General features: G+C 44.2%; 1 protein-coding gene across 2 annotated transcripts in view; it reads left to right on the forward strand.

Annotated features, from left to right (window-relative positions):
* The window catches only part of ttc29 (tetratricopeptide repeat domain 29), a 573,216-nt gene that overhangs the window by 198,953 nt on the left and 354,790 nt on the right, over positions 1–19,473 (forward strand). For both annotated transcript variants that reach the window (XM_043699397.2, XM_087986781.1), the window contains exon 6: positions 2,740–2,952. In XM_043699397.2, coding sequence (XP_043555332.1) covers positions 2,740–2,952 — 213 coding nt within the window. The remainder of the gene's footprint in view (positions 1–2,739; positions 2,953–19,473) is intronic.

The following is a 19,473-nucleotide window of genomic DNA, read 5'->3' on the forward strand; positions in this document are numbered from 1 at the left end:
TGGTGGTGAACTGCCTTCTTGAATCACTGCAGTCCACATACTGTCATTAGTCAGGAGTACCAGGATTTTGATGCAGTGACACTGAAGAAACAGCAAATATATTTTCAAGTCAACATGGTGAGTTGCTTAAAGGATATTTGCAGATGGTCATGTTTTCTTGTACGTGCTGCCCTTGTCCTTTTAGATTTAATGGTTGTGGGCTGGAAGGTGCTATCTACGAAGCCTTGGCGAATTTCTGCAGGGTACCTTGTAGTTGTTAGGTACTGCTGCTCCTGAGCATTAGTGATGAAGGGAGTGGATGTTTGTGAACATGGTGCCAATCAAGTGGGCTGCTTTGTCCTGGATGGTATCAAGCTTCTTGAGTGTTTTTTATAGATTAGATTACTTACAGTGTGAAAACAGGCCCAATAAGTCCACACCGACTCTCCGAAGTGCAACCCACCCAGACCCATTCCCCTATATTTACCCCTTCACCTAACACTACGGGCAATTTAGCATAGCCAACTCACATAACCTGCACATTTTTGGACTGTGGGAGGAAACCGGATCATCCGGAGGAAACCCACGCAGACACAGGGAGAATGTGCAAACTCCACACGGACAGTTGCCTGAGGCGGGAATTGAACCCGGGTCTCTGGCGCTGTGAGGCAGCTGTGCTACCGTGCCGCCCATTTATTGGAGCTAAATTCATCCAAGGAAGCTGGGAATATTCCATCAAATTGCTGACTTGTGCCTTGAAGGTAGTGAACAGCCTTTGAAGAGTAAGGAGGTTAGTTACTCACTGTGGGATTCCTAGCCTCTGACCTGCTGTTGTAGCCACTGTATTTATATGTTTAGGCCAGTTCAGTTTCTCATCAATGATAACCTCCAGAATGTTTATAGTGCGGGATGTAATGATGGTGACATCACTGAATACCAAGGAGCAGTGGTTAGATTCTCTGTCATTGGAAATGGTCATTGCCTGGATTTATATGACATGAATGTTAACTGGCATATTTTAGCCCAAGCCTGGATAATGTTCAATTTTGCTGCATTTGAAAATGAGCTGCTTCAGTATCTCAGGAGTCATGAATGGTGCTGAATGATGCTGAACATTGTGCAGTCATCAATGAATATCTTTATGATAAAGGGAAGGTCCAGCTGATGAAGCCCCTGAAGATAGTTCGGCCTAGTCTTGTTGCTATCACATAGAAACTTAGTGAGATTACACCAGGAATATTGTATATAAATTTTATCCCCTTAAGGAAGTAAACAAAATATTATGATTGCTGGAAATCTGAAATAAAAACAAACTGCTGAAAAAAACCCAACAAGTCAAGTAACATCTGTGAAGAGAGAAAGGGAGCTAATATTTTAAGACCAGTAGAATTTCTTCAGCACTAGAAGGATATACTTGCCATAGAGACAGCCCAATAAAAGTTAATTAAACTGATGCTAAGATAGAGTGAATATCTTTTGAGGGGATTAGGCCTGAACGTTGTAACATTTAAAAGAGTAAGAAGTGATCTTACTAAATGATACAAAATTCTTATTGGGTTTGACAGGATAGATTCAGGAATAATATTTGGCCTGACAGGACTGTCTAGAACTAGGAGATACAGTTTCAGTGGCAGAGGTAGGGAATTTAGGACTAAGATGAAACTTTCTTCACCCAGAAGTTAAAGAATCTTTGGAGTTCGCTATCCAGAAAGGCTGTGGAGCTTCAGCATTGAGTATATTCAATAGACATGAAAACATTTCTAGACGTTAGAAATATTGTGATATTGGGAAAAATGGCAATGTAAAAGATCACTTGTAATTGAGGCAAATGGAACAAAATACTGAAAGGGCCAAAGGGCCTACTCCTGATTTAATTTTATGGCAGAGAGTCACACAACATGCAGATAGGCTCTTCGGCCCAAATCATCCATGCTGACCAGGTTCCCTAAACTGAATGAGTCCCATTTGCCTGTGTTTGGTCCGTAATTTCACTAAATTTTAAATGTTGTGATTATGCCTGCCTCTACGGTTTCCTCTGGTAGTTTATTCCATTTATACACCACTGTCTGTGTGAAAAAAATTGCCCCTCAGGTCCCTTTTAAAGCTTTCCCCTCTCACCTTAAATCTATGCCCCTAATCATTTTTTAAACTTCTATAAGGTCACCCCTCAGCCTCCTGCATTCAGGTATTTTTGTGAAAATAAACAATTTGTGCATTTATTCAATACTGAATATATTTAGGGAGTTGATTTATTTTAAAGTTAGTAAGTAAACTCGGCAAAGATTAGTTGGCTCAGAATTGACATTCAAATACAAAATGCTTTATTTGTCTGTATATTTATCTTCCATTAAGTACACTTTGTTTCATATATTCATGACAAAGTTATCAATGTATATAAGATGTACAATTTACAAATGAGGCCATGTGAAGTCGCTAGTTAATTTCACTACATTAAGCGCCTCGGGTGAGTAAGGGAGACTGCTCTTCCTGAACTTTATGTTTAGTATGACATGATGGAATAACACAAGCTTTGGTAAACTTTGAAGAAAAATGTAAACTGTTTGGAATTCAGAAGTTTCTTTGCAATGTTAAGGTAAATTATTCAAGTCATTGTGTGAGCTTTTGAGGAAAACTGCTATCTTGTTTCGAAAACTGTGTTTTCTGATTTGTATTTTACTGACCTAAATTACGCATACATCTCTGAAAGCTAAAATGAGTCACTGGATTGTCTTAATATTTGTGAATATTTGGATTTTACAGGTCAGCTGGATAAAGCTGCTGAACATTATGAGATATTCCATCAACTCACTGTGGGAAAGCCATGGCATGATGAAAATGGCTGCTGTCACTTTGCACAGGCCTGTGCGAATCTCTGGAGGATTTACACATTGCTAGCGGATGAACAGCTTGAAAATGAACAATATAAAGAGGCAAACAAAAGTCTGAGAAAAGCTTATGACATAGCAAAAGAAGGTGGGTGCAAATAAGATTATCAGTTCCTGTCTTTTTTTTGTAATGCCGCTCTTGGAATAAGATGAAATTCAACTTGGGATAAAATAGGTTTTAAGGATGAATGGAAATAATTTTATATCTGTGTATGTAATGCAAGATACTGAGTTATTTCATTCTTGAAAGCATTACAACAGTGAGAAGAGATGGATTGTTTCCTTCTCAGGTACCACTGGCCACAACAAAGTTTGAATTTAAAAGGAAGATAATATTCCCAGCTATATATTAGACTGTATATAGCTCAGAATCAGAAACAAGTAGACCAAGTTCCTTAAATTAACAAACTCAAAATAGTTTATTGTAAAAATATCTTACTGAAGCAAAGATTATTTAATATTTTAAAAATGCATGCATGCACACACTCTTCCAACTCTGGGGTAAAATAATGCTGCAAAGTTTTAACCCAAAGGGCCTAGTAAAAGTTAAGTTCTGGAAAACAAAACTTGTTCAGTTTGTCCAAATGCTGAACTGCAATCAAATTCATTTTCCACGCAAGTTATTAGCACTGAGGTTTCTTCCTGGATCAGCTAGGCCTAGTTGAATTCTCTTTTTCTGGAGACAAAGGTATACAGTTCAGAGTTCTTACGTCCTGCAAATTAAGTGATAAATTAATATTGTAGAAAGCATATCTTCATGACATTAGTCAGAGTGAACTTTGTCATGTTTTAAGTTTTCCAAATGTACATTTTTTTTCTAAAACAATAAAAATTATTTTCTTGACATTCAAAGCTTAAAGCCATTAAAGTAAAGTTGGCATATTATTCAGAAACTGTTCGGCCTCCTGTAGCATCAACTGACAGGCAGGCAAGAGCATAACCCGTCATATTGGATAAGGGCATACGATATGTCCTTTAACTGTGCTTGAAGTAGACACTAGGATATTTGTAATTAAAAATCACTGATATGATCCCTGCTTTAGGTCAGGAAGACTGCAAAACCCTTATCAAAAAGTAAGATGCCATTCCTCAAAACTTGGGCATGAGCAGAATAGTGTCTCATCCCTTGGAGATTCCACTTCTGTATTGCCTTGTAAATTATTGAGTGTATGAACCTCTTAACTGGTGGTGAAGAGTGTGAAACAAAGTGATGGTGCTGTGTCTTCATCATCACTGTCTTCTTGCTATTCCTGTACTGTCTGATCAGGCAGCACTTCTTAGGTATCTGAAATGAGAAAGGCACAATTTTACCTTGCTGTGTGGGGAGAGTGAGAAAGGTAGAAGTATATGCTTCCTAAATGCTCTTTGTAAATCAGAAGAAAATGGGGTGGCAGGGAAGTGGGATATGAAAAGTAGTATTAAGTATGAAGATACCATCATCTTTGATAGTTTGAGTAGCTGAACTGACTATGGTCTTACCAACAATAGCTAGGATCTTTCACTGCCGTAATATATGTAACTGTCTGTCTATGCCAGTTAATGGAGTAATTGTAACAAGATCATCCAGGTGGGCCACCATTAATCTGATCCATTCAGGGAGCCCTGGCTGAAAGATAAAAATAGGAGTGTCAAACGTCCTGTTTACTCTGAGGGAGCTGGATCAATGTCAAGGACCCTCCATGTGTAAATAAAGAGTGGCTTGGTGATGGGATACCAACCTCTGAAGAATTATTTCAGTGGCAACAGGTGAAAAGCATGCTCCTAAGAAATTCACTCACAGCAGTCATCTTTTATTTGAGGTAAGCATTTCTAGCATCATGTCATTATTAGATAAGATTGACTTGTTTGAACCTGCCATCGAAGACTGGTCCCAGATTGTGTAAAGAATACTTCTTTTTTCCAGAGAAGTTATACTGGGGCAGATGAAAAGCAATGTTTAATTCTCCTGATAGCTTGTGGACCCACAGGTTTTTCAATTGTTAGGAGCCTAAGTTTCTCTGAGGCAGCCAATATGGAAACTTTTCAAGAGTTTGACGGATTCAGTTAAAGAATATTACAAACGCAAGCTGCCTCTACTTCTGAGATGCTACCGGTTTTACTCAGCAATTCAAGAACCAGAGGAATCCATATTTGTATTTTTGACTAGATTAAGATGACTGGCAGAGGCATGTGATTTTAGTTTAACCATTAATGAGATGCTGAGTCATAGGTTGGTATATGGGATTAATGATGTAATCGTGTAAAAGTGCCAGCTAGCTGACACCCAACTGGACTTCCAACGGACACTAAAACTGGCTTTGTCATTGGAAACTGCAACAGGGCGACCATATGAGTTGCATGGTATTTAATGGAAGTGGACACCTTTGCCAGTGCAACTGAGCTTTGGGAACATCATTTGAGTGAAGGCAATTGCATAGCCTCAATCAGGGCATATCCTAAACACAGGGACTGTAAGTCAGCCTGCAGCCAAACTCCTAAACAAAGCCAATCCTCATCAAATGTTTTCTTCAGGATCCAGTCCAGCAAGCCATTGTGGTTTCTGCTGGTATGCGGACTCGAGACAACAATAGAATCCCACTAGGTTTAAGTTGAGTAAAAGAACTTGTAGGCATGTATCCAGGAGAGTGTACATTCTGGAAAGTCCACCTACATCTGGTTTGGAACAATTAAATTGCTCAGTAACATCCAAATCAGAACCATTTAACATAAACATCTGGTTAACTGGTCACCCAGTTCTGATGGAGATCATTACCGGTGTGGCCGTTTCAGTGATTGCACAACCAGTCTTTAACAACATTCACAATGGACTCCACCCATTAAGTTTGCATAAGACTTCAGCTAGACTGAGAAGCTATACAAGAGAACCTTTAGAAATTAAGGGTACAATTTCGGTTGCAGTCTTTTAAGAAGCTGCTGATTGTAGCAAAAGGCTCAGAGCCAAGCCTGATGGGGCAAACATGTCTGAGAAAGATTCAGCTAGATTGGCTTCACATTTTTTGATTACAGAATGGCTGCCTGAGTGTAGTCACAATTAAATACCTGGAAATTTTTCGGGAAGATCTAGAGACAATCAAAGGAGCCAGGGCCACCTTGTATATTGACTAGGAAGCAATTTCATGATTCTGCAAGGTCCACCGAATGATATTTGCCTTACAGACGAGCAGAGGCAGAACTCGGGGCTAGAAAATGAAGGAATCGCCAAACCAGTTCAGTTTGCAGAATGGGCAACACTGGTGTTACCAATTGTGAAGCCCGACAGGTCGGTTCGCCTGTGTGAAAAATTTCAATAAGTGATAAACTGTTTTTTGCAGCTGGATAAATACCTAATCCCTCCCATAGAGGATTTACATGCAAAGCTGGCAAGGTGGGCTGCCCTTCACGAAGCTGGACATGAGTTATGCATACTTGCAATTGCGGTTATGTGAGGATTGCCAGAAATATGCAACAATTTATATCCATAAGGGTTTGTACAAATATACAAGACTGCCATTTGGGATATTGTCAGCCTGTGCAATTTTTCAGCAGACAATGGAGAATATTTTGCAAGGTATACCCCAGATCACCATTTATCTGGATGACATGCCAGTAACAGGAGAGATCAACAAGGAACTTGAACATAGTCCTTAGGTGTTTCTCTCAGCTGGGCTTACATCTTAGAAGGAAAAAATGTGTGTTCCAGACACCCCACATGACCGACTTGGGGTACAGAGTTGACAAGACTTGGTTGCACCCATTGTAAGATAAAGTGAGGGCAATCAAAGGTGCCCTAGCTCCCACGACTGTACCGGAGCTTAGGTCTTTCCTTGGGCTCGTGAATTAGTAGGGAAAGTTCATGCCCCCATCTTGGCACCTTTGCATCAATTCTCAAAAAAGGGTCAGCCTTGGAAATGGTTGTATAGGCAAGCCATAGCTTTAAGTAAAGTGTAGGAACAACTATCATCTTCTAAGGTATTGGCTCACTATTATCCCAAGTGAGATATGGCATCGAGGTAGTATTATATCCGACGTGGCCCAATAGAGAGGGATATCCAATAGCATCTGCACCCAGGACTTTGCTTAACGCATCGCATTACCCAGATAGAGGAGGAAGGTTTGGCAGTCACATTTGGAGTCAGGAAATTCCACTAATACCATGCTAGGACAGGTCAACTTTAAGAAGACAAGACAGTACCCCCCATTGCTTCAGGTCAAATTCAGCAGTGGGCTCCAATAATAAGTGCATATAATTACAAGTTGGAACACCATCTGGGTGGCCAAGTAGCAATGTGGATGCCCGTAGCCACCTCTCAGTGGCAGATACACCACTAGAAGAGTCCGTAATTGTTTTAAACTTTCTGAACAAACTTCCAGTCACAGCTGACAATGTGATTTGGATGCAGAAGGATCTGTTCATGGCAAAATTGAAATAGTTAGTAGTGATGGGGATACCAAAGGATTGCCTCAAACTGAATTTTTGGACCCAGAGGATCCAGATCACAGTAGAGTAAAGTATTTTTTTATGGGAGCAAGAGTGATTGATCTGAGAAAAAGTCACTGCCAGATACTAGCTGAACTCTACCAAGGTCATCCAGTAGTTTCTGAAAAGAAGACATTATGTCTGGTGGTCAGGATTGGATGCAATGCCCAGATTGCTAACAAGGACAAAACTTACCTCCAGCTTCTATCCTACATTCACAGGAATGGCCAGGTAAACCTTGGACTTAGTTACACTTTGACCATGCAGGTCATTTCATGGCCTCAATGTTTTTTGTCATTGTGGATGCCCATTCAAAGTGTCTGAATAAGCACAGAGTTTATTTGTCTGGGATAATGATAGAAAAACTGCATACATCTTTTGCAATATACAGACTCCTGGAAGTGTTGGTCACGGATAATGGGCCATTGCTTACCAGCAGGAAATTTGAGTATTTCCTAAAGTCAAAAGTTCCATACCAACCATCATCCAATCATCTGGCAGAAACAACAGTCCAACTTTGAAGGCAGATTTAAACAAAACAGCCTACTGATTCACTAGATACCAAACTATTCCAGATTGCTTTTGATTATAGGGCCACCCCTCCTGCAACTACTGGGATAGTTGCAGCAGAGTTGCTAATGGAAAGAAGACTCCATACCAGGTTAAATCTGACCCTCCTGGACCTGATGGAGTGAGATGAAACAGCATCAAGAATGTCAATGACGGACAAAAGACTCCACCAAGCGAGAGAGACAGTTTACTTCAGGGAACAAAGTTTGCTGTAGGAACCACTGGTTTGGCCTGCATGGGTAAGGGGCATAGCTGATGTGAAGTCAGGTCCAGTGACATATAAAGTTTGAGTAGGTGTTATTGACCCGAACAAGCACATGGACCATATGAAAAGTACAACCTCGCAAGCATTGCGAAGCAAAATTGCATTGCTCTTCGACAGCCTTTCTGACAGTTTCAGAAACCATGGGTTCTCCCTTTCCGTTAAGTATTGAAGATATCTCAGAATCTGAGATGGACACAGTGGATGTCGCCTTGAAGAAGAGGATGCTTTATTCTGAGACGCTCCGAGAGCAAGAAACAATTTATTGTGCATTTCTTGCTTCTTGTATCAGAGACAGACTTTAAAGGAACCTAACTCAATGCTAAAACCTCCCCGGACGCAGCTATATATATAAAAAAAAGAACTGGCTATGTCCTCAGACTCAGAGGTGGAGGGATATAGTGATCATAATGAGGTCAGCCAGATGGAACTCATAAAATATGAGTTCCCTGATTGGGGCTGTTAATCTGGTCCAATCAGAGAGCCCTGGCTGACAGAGAAGAACCAGTGTCGGCGCCCTCGACTGGCTCTTGAGGGGCAACTCCCCGGGGCTGGACGGGCTGACTGTGGAGTTCTTCAGGGCGTTCTGGGACGTCCTGGGGAGCAACTATGCACAGGTCCCGGGGGATTGTCTAAATGCCGCAGAGCTGCCCCTTTCTTGGCGCAGGGCGGTCATCGTCCTGCTGCCAAAGAAGGGGGACCTTCGTTCTTTGAAGAACTGCCGTCCGGTCTCCCTCAGCACGGACTACAAAATCTTCGCCAGGGTCTTCTCGCCTGGCCTCCGTGCTGGCCCACATGATTCACCCGGACCAGTCCTACACAGTCCCGGGCAGGAGGATACACCACAACGTCCACCTGGTCCGGGACCTGACCCATTTCTGTCGACGGGCTGGTCTGCCGAGCGCCTTCCTGTCTCTCGACCAGGAGAAGGCGTTCGACAGGGTCGATCACGAGTACCTGCTCGGGACTCTGCGGGCATTCGGGTTCGGGATGCAGTTCGTCGCCCGGATCCGACTTTTGCACGCCGCCGCAGAGTGTCTGTTTAAAGTTAATGGGTCCCTGACAGCGCCCCTTCGCTTCGGGAGAGGAGTACGTCAAGGCTGCCCCCTGTCCGGTCAGCTGTATTCCCTGTACGTGGAGCCTTTCCTGCGCCTCTTGCGGAGGAGGTTGTCGGGGCTGGTTCTGCACGGCGCAGGCACGGGGGGGGTTCTTTCGGCCTACGCCGACGACGTGCTCCTCACCGACCCGGCTGACCTGGGGAGGATGCGCGAGTGCCAGGCCGTGTACTCGGCAGCGTCTTCCGCCAGGATCAACTGGGCCAAATGTTCCGGACTACTGGTCGGTCCGTGGTGGGTGGACTCTCTGTTGGAGGAGTTACAGGGGTTCAGCTGGAGTACCATCCATCTCCTCTACCTGGGGGTCTACCTCAGCCCGGCTGAGGAGTCCTGGCTGGCCCACCGCCAGGAGCTGGAGGCCAAATTCTCGGCTCACCTAGGCCGCTGGACAGGACTGCTCTGAGTGCTATTTTACAGGAGTCGAGTGCTGGTCATAAACCAGCTGGTGGCCGCCATGCTGTGGTTCCGACTGGTCACTTTGGTCCCTACTCCTGGCTTTGTAGCTGACATCCAGAGAACGTTGGTCGACTTCTTCTGGGACAAAAAGATGCACTGGGTCGCCGCGCAGGTTCTGAGTCTCCCTATTGAGAAGGGCGGTCAGTCGCTGGTGTGCGTCCGCACCTAGGTCGCGACCTTCCGCCTTCAGACCTTGCGGCGATACCTTTACGTCGAGTCTCCTCCTAGGTGGTGCACCCTGGCGACGTATTTTTTCCACCAGGTGCGTAACCTCAACTACGACACGCAGCTCCTGTTCGTCGACCGTGACAGTTTGGAGGTCGCCCTCAAGACGCTGCCTGTCTTTTACCAGGACCTGACCACTGTCTGGAACATGGTCAAATCGCGTCGCGCCTACCCTCTGGCAGAAGTAGCGGCTGTCGTCAGGGAGCCGTTGCTCAGGAATCCGCACCTCCGTACTCGCAGGTTCGAGTGGCTGTCGGAGGGGAGGGCCTTGGCGGCGAGGTTGACCAGGGTCGGGGACGTACTGGGTGCCGGGGGCCTGGGCTGGACACAGCGAGCAGTACGGTACGCGGTCACCGCCATCCGACGCCTTAAAACGGCAGTGCTCGGACCTGACGGAGTGCACCAGTTGGAGGACACTCAGGTGTGCGGTGGGATCCCGTCCGCGCTCACCCCAGTCTGGATGGAATTTCACATTTGCCCCAAGGTCCCGTACTTCCCGCGGGAGCCTGTGCCCCACAACCTGAGCCGCCTCCAGAATTTTAATTTTGTCCCTTTTAAGTACGTAAAAAGGCGGGTCCTACATCGACTGCTGCTGCACACCGTCCACCTCTTCTCCCTCATCCACCGTCTGGACACGCCTTGGCGTGCCCATTTGCCACCGGGCGATGGGGATCCCCAGTGGGGGGGCTCTGTACGCGGGAGTCCTCCCCCTTTCTCTCGGGGATCTGGGGTGGAGGGTCCCCTGCAACCGCAGATTGCGGTGGTTCATGGACTCCCAGCCCAACTGCTTGTTCTGTGGCGCTGTGGAATCCGTGGACCATGTGTATATTGGGTGTGGGCGTTTGCACTCCCTTTTTGATTTTCTCAAAAACCTCCTCCTCTGCTTTTGGTTGCACGCTCCTGATCTTCGGGCACCCGGTACGGAGGAGGGAGGGCAAGTCTGAAGACATCCTCGTGGGTCTGCTCCTGGGCCTGGCCAAACTGGCCATCAACAGGTCGAGGCAGCGGGCCGTGGAGAGGGTCGTTAGGGCCGACTGCCTGCCCCTCTTCCGCGGTTATGTTAGAGCCCGGGTGTCCTTGGAGAAGGAGCACGCGGTGTCCACCAACACCCTGGAGTTGTTCAGGGAGAGGTGGGCGCCGCAGGGAGTGGAGTGCATTATTTCCCCCTCCAACTCTATTTTGATTTTGTCCCTACCCTCCCCTTCACTGTTTGATCACACAGCATTGCCCTTTGATGTGAAGGGCACTGCTTGTCACTGGCCACTCGGGTGTTTTCCTATCTTCCTGGTGGTGGAAATTGAATAAAGATTCATGCACCTTGTGTCTCTCACCTGCACACATACACCATGGGTGCTGGGAAAAAAATAAGCACGACCACAGTTAGGCGGTAGTGTGGGGGTTAAATAAAAACACAGGGGTTTTAGAAAAATAAGAAAAAAGAAAACAAAAGAACCAGTGTGTCAGCCATCCAGTTGACTCTGAGAGCTGGATCCATGTCAAAGACTCTTGTGTGTAAATAAATCGTGACTTGGTAACAGGATACCGGCCTCTGGAAATATTTCAGTTAGGACCTCGTGTCTGGTTGTGTAATACCTTGTCTTACAGGAGAAATGCAAGTGATTTGTTTTGTTCATATGTCTGTCATGGTTGTACAGTTTCTAGAAACTGTGAGATTCGAAAGACGTAGAGTCATAGAGATGTACAGCAAGGAAACAGACCTTTTGATCCAGCTAGTGCATGCCGACCAGATATCCTAAACTAATCCAGTCCCATTTGCCTACTGGCAGTGGATCTACATGCATGATAGTATGGGTTTACCCTATGTTTATTTAGGTAGTTTAAAATTGTTAATAGGTGAGCACTGGGGATGTGGTAAATTGAACAATGTCTGTGCCTAGCAAAACAGTTGGTAGGGTATGATGTGTGAAGATTAATTAAGTAACCATGATCACTCACGTAAGACCTTTGAATTTCTTTGCACACTGCTTTCAGATCCTTGGAATTTCAGTCCTGGCATTCTCCATCATCGCCATTTATGTTCTGAACATATGTTTGATTCACTATCAATATTGGACATTTTCTTTTTGCCTCCTTTACAAAAGCTTTCAAGTCCACTGTCAGAAAACCTTGGAATTGTGCCCTCTCACTAATGTTAAGCTATTCTTCTGTAATTTCTGTTCAGGTTAAGCTCACAAATGATGCTCCTTTTTAAAAGTGCAGACTAACTTTTAGCAGTATATAGTAGCTTAACTTGGTGCTAGTGATTCATGCTATTGACTTCCTGCTGGCGAATTTCATTAATCCAACTTTAACAATGGTATCTAAAGGATATGTGGAAAATTGCCAAATTATGACCAGTTCAAAAAAAGCAGGACTCCTCAAATCCATCAGTATACCCTCTGTCATCAAAGTGGTAGAAGGTGTCTTTGACAGTGTTCAAGAAGCACTTAATCGGCAATAATCTGGTCACTGATGTATAGGTGGGTTCCACTAAGCCTGTTGGGATCTCATTATGTCTTTGGTCCAACATAGACAAAAAGAGCTAAAATCCAAAGGTGTGGTGAGTGAGGGTGACTGCACTTGATATCAAGGCAGCTTTTGACTGGTTGTAGCATCAAGGAGCCCTAACAAAATGGAAGTTAATGAGGAATCAGAAGAAAACTTTCCTCTGGTTGATACCATACGGAGCAAAAAGAGTTTGGGACAACGGCAATTATAATGCGATTAGGCAAGAATTAGGATGCATAGAATGGGGTAGCAAAAATGCAGGGGATGCAGGCAATCGAAATGTGGAGCTGGCTTAAGGAACAACTATTGCGTGTCCTTGTTAGGTATGTCTCTGTCAGGCAGGGAGGAAGTGATAAGGTAAAAGAACCATGGTTTACTACAGAAATTGCATCTCTTGTTAAGCAGAAGGAGGCTTATGTGTTGATGAGGCAAGATGGTACAGATGAGGCGATGGAGAGTTACAGGTCAGCTCGGAAAGATTTAAAGAGAGAGTTAAGAAGAGCAACAAAGAGGACACAAGCAGTCTTTAGCAAATAGAATAAAGGAGAACCCTAAAGCTTTCTATAGGTATGTGAGGAATAAAAGGATGATTAGGGTAGGAATGGGGCCAGTCAAAGACAGAAGTGGGAAGTTGAGTGTGGAGCCTATAGAGATTGGAGAGGTACTAAGTGAACATTTCTCATCGGTGTTCACTCAGGAAAAGGAGAATATTGTGGAGGAGAAAAATGAGGTACGAGATATTAGACTAGAAAGGATTGAGATTAGTTACGGACAGATGTTATCAATTCTAGAAGGAGTGAAAGTAGACAAGTCCCCTGGGCCGCAGGGGATTTATCTGAGGATTCTCTGGGAAGCTAGGGAGGAAATAGCAGAGCCTTTGGCTTTGATAATTGAGTCATCATTGTCCAAAGGTTTAGTACCTGAGGACTGGAGGATTGTAAATGTGCCCTTGTTCAAGAAGGACAGCAGAGATGACCCAGATAATTATAGACCAGTGAGCCTTACTTCTATTGTAGGAAAGGGTTTGGAAAGGATTATAAGAGATAAGATTTATAATCATCTAGCAAGCAACAATTTGATTTCAGATAGTCAACATGGTTTTGTCAAGGGTAGGTCATATCTCACAAACCTCATTGAGTTTTTTGAGAAGGTGACCAAGCATATAGATGAATGTAAGGCAGTTGACATGATATACATGGACTTCAGTAAAGCCTTTGATAAGGTTCCACATGGTAGGCTAATGGAGAATATGGAGAGGCATGGAATTGAGGGTGATTTAGTTTGGATTAGAAACTGGCTTTCTGAAAGAAGGCAGCGAGTGGTGGTTGATGGAAAATATTCAGTCTGGAGTCCAGTTACTAGTGATGTGCCACAAGGATCTGTTTTGGGACCACTGCTGTTTGTCATTTTATAAATGACTTAGACGCAGGCATAGGTGGATGGATTAGTAAATTTGCAGACGGTCCTAAAGTCAAAGTTTGTGCGAAGATTTGTAGCTCGGGTGCTCGTTGTTGTGGTTCTGTTCGCCGAGCTGGAAGTTTTTGTTGCAAAGGTTTCGTCCCCTGGCTAGGCGACATCATCAGTGCTTGGGAGCCTCCTGCGAAGCGCTTCTTTGATGTTTCCTCTGGTGTTTATAGTGGTCTGTCCCTGCCGCTTCCGGTTGTCAGTTTCAGCTGTCCGCTGTAGTGGTTGGTATATTGGGTCCAGGTCGATGTGTTTGTTGGTGGAGTTTGTGGATGAGTGCCATGCCTCTAGGAATTCCCTGGCTGTTCCCTGTCTGGCTTGCCCCACGATAGTAGTGTTGTCCCAGTCGAATTCATGTTGCTTGTTGTCTGCGTGTGTGGCTACTAAGGATAGCTGGTCGTGTCGTTTCGTGGCTAGTTGATGTTCATGTATGCGGATTGCTAGCTGTCTTCTTGTTTGTCCTATATAGTGTTTAGTGCAGTCCTTGCATGGTATTTTGTACACTACATTCGTCTTGCTCATGTTGGGTATCGGGTCCTTCGTTCTGGTGAGTTGTTGTCTGAGCATGGCTGTTGGTTTGTGTGCCGTTATGAGTCCTAGGGGTCGCAGTAGTCTGGCAGTCAGTTCCGAGATGCTCCTGATGTATGCTAGTGTGGCTAGTCCTTTTGGTTGTGGTATGTCCTCATTCCGTGATCTTTCTCTTAGGCATCTGCTGATGAAGTTGCGCGGGTATCTGTTTTTGGCGAATACCTTGTATAGGTGTTCCTCTTCTTTTTGCAGTCCTGGTGTACTGCAGTGTGTTGTGGCCCTTTTGAATAGTGTCCTGATGCAGCTTCGTTTGTGTGTGTTGGGGTGGTTACTTTCATAGTTTAGGACTTGGTCTGTGTGTGTGGCTTTCCTGTATACTCTTGTAGTGAATTCTCCATCTGGTGTTCTCTGTACCATCACGCCTAGGAATGGAAGTTGGCTATCCTTTTCTTCTTCTCTCGTGAATCGGATTCCTGTGAGTGTGGCGTTGATGATCCGGTGTGTTTTTTCTATTTCCGTGTTTTTAATGATTACAAACGTGTCATCGACATATCTGACCCAGAGTTTGGGTTGAATTCGTGGTAGGACTGTTTGTTCTAACCTTTGCATAACTGCCTCTGCTATGAGTCCCGAGATTGGTGATCCCATGGGTGTTCCGTTGATTTGTTCGTATATCTGGTTGTTGAATGTGAAGTGTGTTGTGAGGCACAAGTCCAGTAGTTTAAGTATGCCGTCTTTGTTGATAACCGACTAAGCGCCACATACGAACAACTCCGGTTCCTGCATGAATGCCGAAAGAATCGAATCCTTCCACAATGTGTCAGATACAGACCACCAGTCAACAATCCACAAGCCAGGGAAACAGCCCAGCAGAACGGATTCAGGATGATCCAGGTAATGATCACAGACGCGCACAACCGACTTCACAGATACAGACATGAAATTGCGCGCCAAAAGTCGTTAATTTCAAAAACCACGAATCAGGAATGGACCCAGACCATAGAACAGGCTGTCACCATAGGACAGAACAGGACAACACACCGCAAAAAAACGGCACTAAAAGAAAAAATGGCCAAACTAACACACAACAAAGAGGACACTACAACACACACCTGGGTTAAAAACCTCTCCCACAGACAGCTCACAGACACAGTAAGAACAATACTGGTCAAGGGGCTCAACTACAACCACAAGGACGCCAAGACAGCAGACTTCCTAGCAGCACTAGAATGCACACTCAGGAACAATGGACTGACAGAAGAGACACAACAAACAGTGAGACAAACTGTCGTACCTATGATAATAAGGAAAAGACAAACACATAACCTCAACACCAAGGAGAGGGAAGCACTGAAATCACTAAGAAACGATAAGAACATAATCATACTACCAGCAGATAAAGGCAGAATGACGGTCATCCTAGATAAATCTGATTACATCCAAAAAGCACAACAACTACTTGAAGATACCAACACCTACCAAAAGAGGGAGTTTGACCCCACACCACAGCTCACCAATAGGATAAATAACACACTAAGGAATCTACAAAAACGGACAGATAACCAGAGCTGACCTACAAAGAATGAAACCGGAAAGCAACAACACCCCCAGATTCTATGGATTACCTAAAGTACACAAACCAGACATCCCACTCAGACCCATAGTATCACTACCAGGGACACCATCATACAAACTGGCCAAAGAACTACAACAGAAACTGAAACACCTGGTCAGCGGATCCAAATACTCTATACAATCAACACAGGAATTCTTGGACATCATCAGAAATATACACATAGACAAAGAAGAAACCATGATATCATTTGACGTGACGGCACTGTTCACTTCGATTGACAAAACCCTAGCCAGAGAAACAATAGCCAACCTACTGGACATACAGAACAGAAAACAGGACGCTGAACCTATCAACAAAGACGGCATACTTAAACTACTGGACTTGTGCCTCACAACACACTTCACATTCAACAACCAGATATACGAACAAATCAACGGAACACCCATGGGATCACCAATCTCGGGACTCATAGCAGAGGCAGTTATGCAAAGGTTAGAACAAACAGTCCTACCACAAATTCAACCCAAACTCTGGGTCAGATATGTCGATGACACGTTTGTAATCATTAAAAACACGGAAATAGAAAAAACACACCGGATCATCAACGCCACACTCACAGGAATCCGATTCACGAGAGAAGAAGAAAAGGATAGCCAACTTCCATTCCTAGACGTGATGGTACAGAGAATTCACCAGACGGAGAATTCACTACAAGAGTATACAGGAAAGCCACACACACAGACCAAGTCCTAAACTATGAAAGTAACCACCCCAACACACACAAACGAAGCTGCATCAGGACACTATTCAAAAGGGCCACAACACACTGCAGTACACCAGGACTGCAAAAAGAAGAAGAGGAACACCTATACGAGGTATTCGCCAAAAACAGATACCCGCGCAACTTCATCAGCAGATGTCTAAGAGAAAGACCACGGAACGAGGACATACCACAACCAAAAGGACTAGCCACACTAGCATACATCAGGAGCATCTCGGAACTGACTGCCAGACTACTGCAACCCCTAGGACTCATAACGGCACACAAACCAACAGCCATGCTCAGACAACAACTCACCAGAACGAAGGACCTGATACCCAACATGAGCAAGACAAATGTAGTGTACAAAATACCATGCAAGGACTGCACTAAACACTATATAGGACAAACAGGAAGGCAGCTAGCAATCCGCATACATGAACATCAACTAGCCACGAAACGACACGACCAGCTATCCTTAGTAGCCACACACGCAGACAACAAGCACCATGAATTCGACTGGGACAACACTACTATCGTGGGCAAGCCAGACAGAGAACAGCCAGGGAATTCCGAGAGGCATGGCATTCATCCACAAACTCCATCAACAAACACATCGACCTGGACCCAATATACCAACCACTACAGTGGACAGCTGAAACTGACAACCGGAAGCGGCAGGGACAGACCACTATAAACACCGGAGGAAACATCAAAGAAGCGCTTCGCAGGTGGCTCCCAAGCACTGATGATGTCGCCTAGCCAGGGGACGAAACATTTGCAATAAAAACTTCCAGCTCGGCGAACAGAACCACAACAACGGTCCTAAAGTCAGTGGAGTAGTGGACAGTTTGGAAGAATGTTACAGGTTGCAGGGGAACTTGGACTAACTGCAGAATTGGGCTGAGAGGTGGTAAATGGAGTTCAATGCAGCTAAATGTGAGGTGATGCACTTTGGGAAGAATAGCAGGAAGACAGACTACTGGGTCAATGGAAAGATTGTTGGTAGTGTGGATGTGCAGAGGGATCTTGGAATTCATGTGCATAGATCCCTGAAAGTTGCCATCCAGGTGGATAGTGCTGTTAAGAAAGCATACGGTGTGTTAGGTTTCATTTGTAGATGGATTGAGTTCCGGAACCGCAATATCATGCTGCAACTATACAAAACACGGTGCAGCCACACTTGGAATATTGTGTACAGTTCTGGTCGCCCCATTACAGGAAGGATGTGGAAGCATTGGAAAAGGTGCAGAGGAGATTTCCGAGGATGTTGCCTGGTCTGGAGGGAAGGACTTATGAGGAAAGGCTGAGAGACTTGGGTCTGTTCTCATTGAAAAGAAGAAGGCTAAGGGGGAATTTGATAGAGACATACAAGATGATCAGGGGATTTGATAGGGTAGACAGAGAAAGACGTTTTCCTAGGATGATGATGTCAGCTTGTACGAGAGGGCATAACTGCAAATTGAGGGTTGATAGATTTAAGACAGATATCAGAGGTAGGTTCTTTACGCAGAGAGTGGTAAGGGCGTGGAATGCCCTACCTGCTAATGTAGTCAACTCAGCCACATTAGGGAGATTTAAACAATCCTTAGCTAAGCACGTGGATGATTTTGGGATAGTGTAGGGGGATGAGCTGAGAATAGTTCACAGGTCGGAGTAACATCGAGGGCCGAAGGGCCTGTTCTGCGCTGTATTGTTCTATGTTCTATGATTTGTAGCTATTTGTAGTTTGTTAGACAGTTTTGATATGATACATTAGTTAATTAGGAAGTATACAATCCACAACAGATGAGGATACTAATCCCAAAGGCATTGTGTAGAATTGGAGGAGTGGGGGCGCAGGTTTTGCAATCTTTGATGGCAGCCGTCTTTGTTCTTCACCTAGGCTGATGTAGGGGAACTCCTGGTCTTCCCTCGAGTGATGTTGGCTCGCCCCTCTGCTCTTGTTTAAATCCCTCTCTCCCCACCTATTCCAATGGATATGCATTTATTTTGGAGGCTGGCATTTCTGCTTTACCAATCAATTGTTTGAAACTTTTTGGCCAATGGCCATGGGATACATACTCATGACATCAGATAACTGGTGTCCCCTTGCCCATCTGTCCTTAAAGGTTAGTTTTCATTCTTTCCAAGAACGAAGCCTTTTCTAAAAACATTCCCTCAGTGTCAATACTTGAAACATTTATTTATGTATTTAAATAATATGGATAATGGAATGCAATGTAATATTTCAAAATTTCTGATTCCAAACTTGGAAGTGAGCTGGCAGTGAAGATGATAGGCATTGATAACAGTAGAATGTAGTTTAGCAGAATGGACAAACAAGTGGAATATGGAATTTAATACAGTAGAAGTGTGAGGTGATCCTCTTTGCCAAAAGGAATAGTGACAGTCAATATACACTAAATGGCTCTAAACAGTGTACATTTAGTGTATATTGACCTCAGGGTTCACGTACATTGATTTTTGAAGATTACTGGACATAAGAGAGCAATTAACAAATCATATAGGGTCTTGTGCATTTTGAATAAAGGCAATAAATACAAAAGCAAGTAAGTAATGCTGAACCCTTCCAAGTAACTACAATGTTGTGTCCCATTATGGTCATCACTTTAGAAAGGATATGACAGCCTTTGAGATAGTGCAAAAGATAAATATCAGACTGTTTGCAGTAATAAGGGAATTTATC

This window comes from Chiloscyllium plagiosum, unplaced genomic scaffold, assembly GCF_037043375.1.
Source record: "Chiloscyllium plagiosum isolate Xiang-an unplaced genomic scaffold, Cpla_swu_hap1 HiC_scaffold_1, whole genome shotgun sequence".
NCBI classification, from domain to species: Eukaryota; Metazoa; Chordata; class Chondrichthyes; order Orectolobiformes; family Hemiscylliidae; genus Chiloscyllium; species Chiloscyllium plagiosum.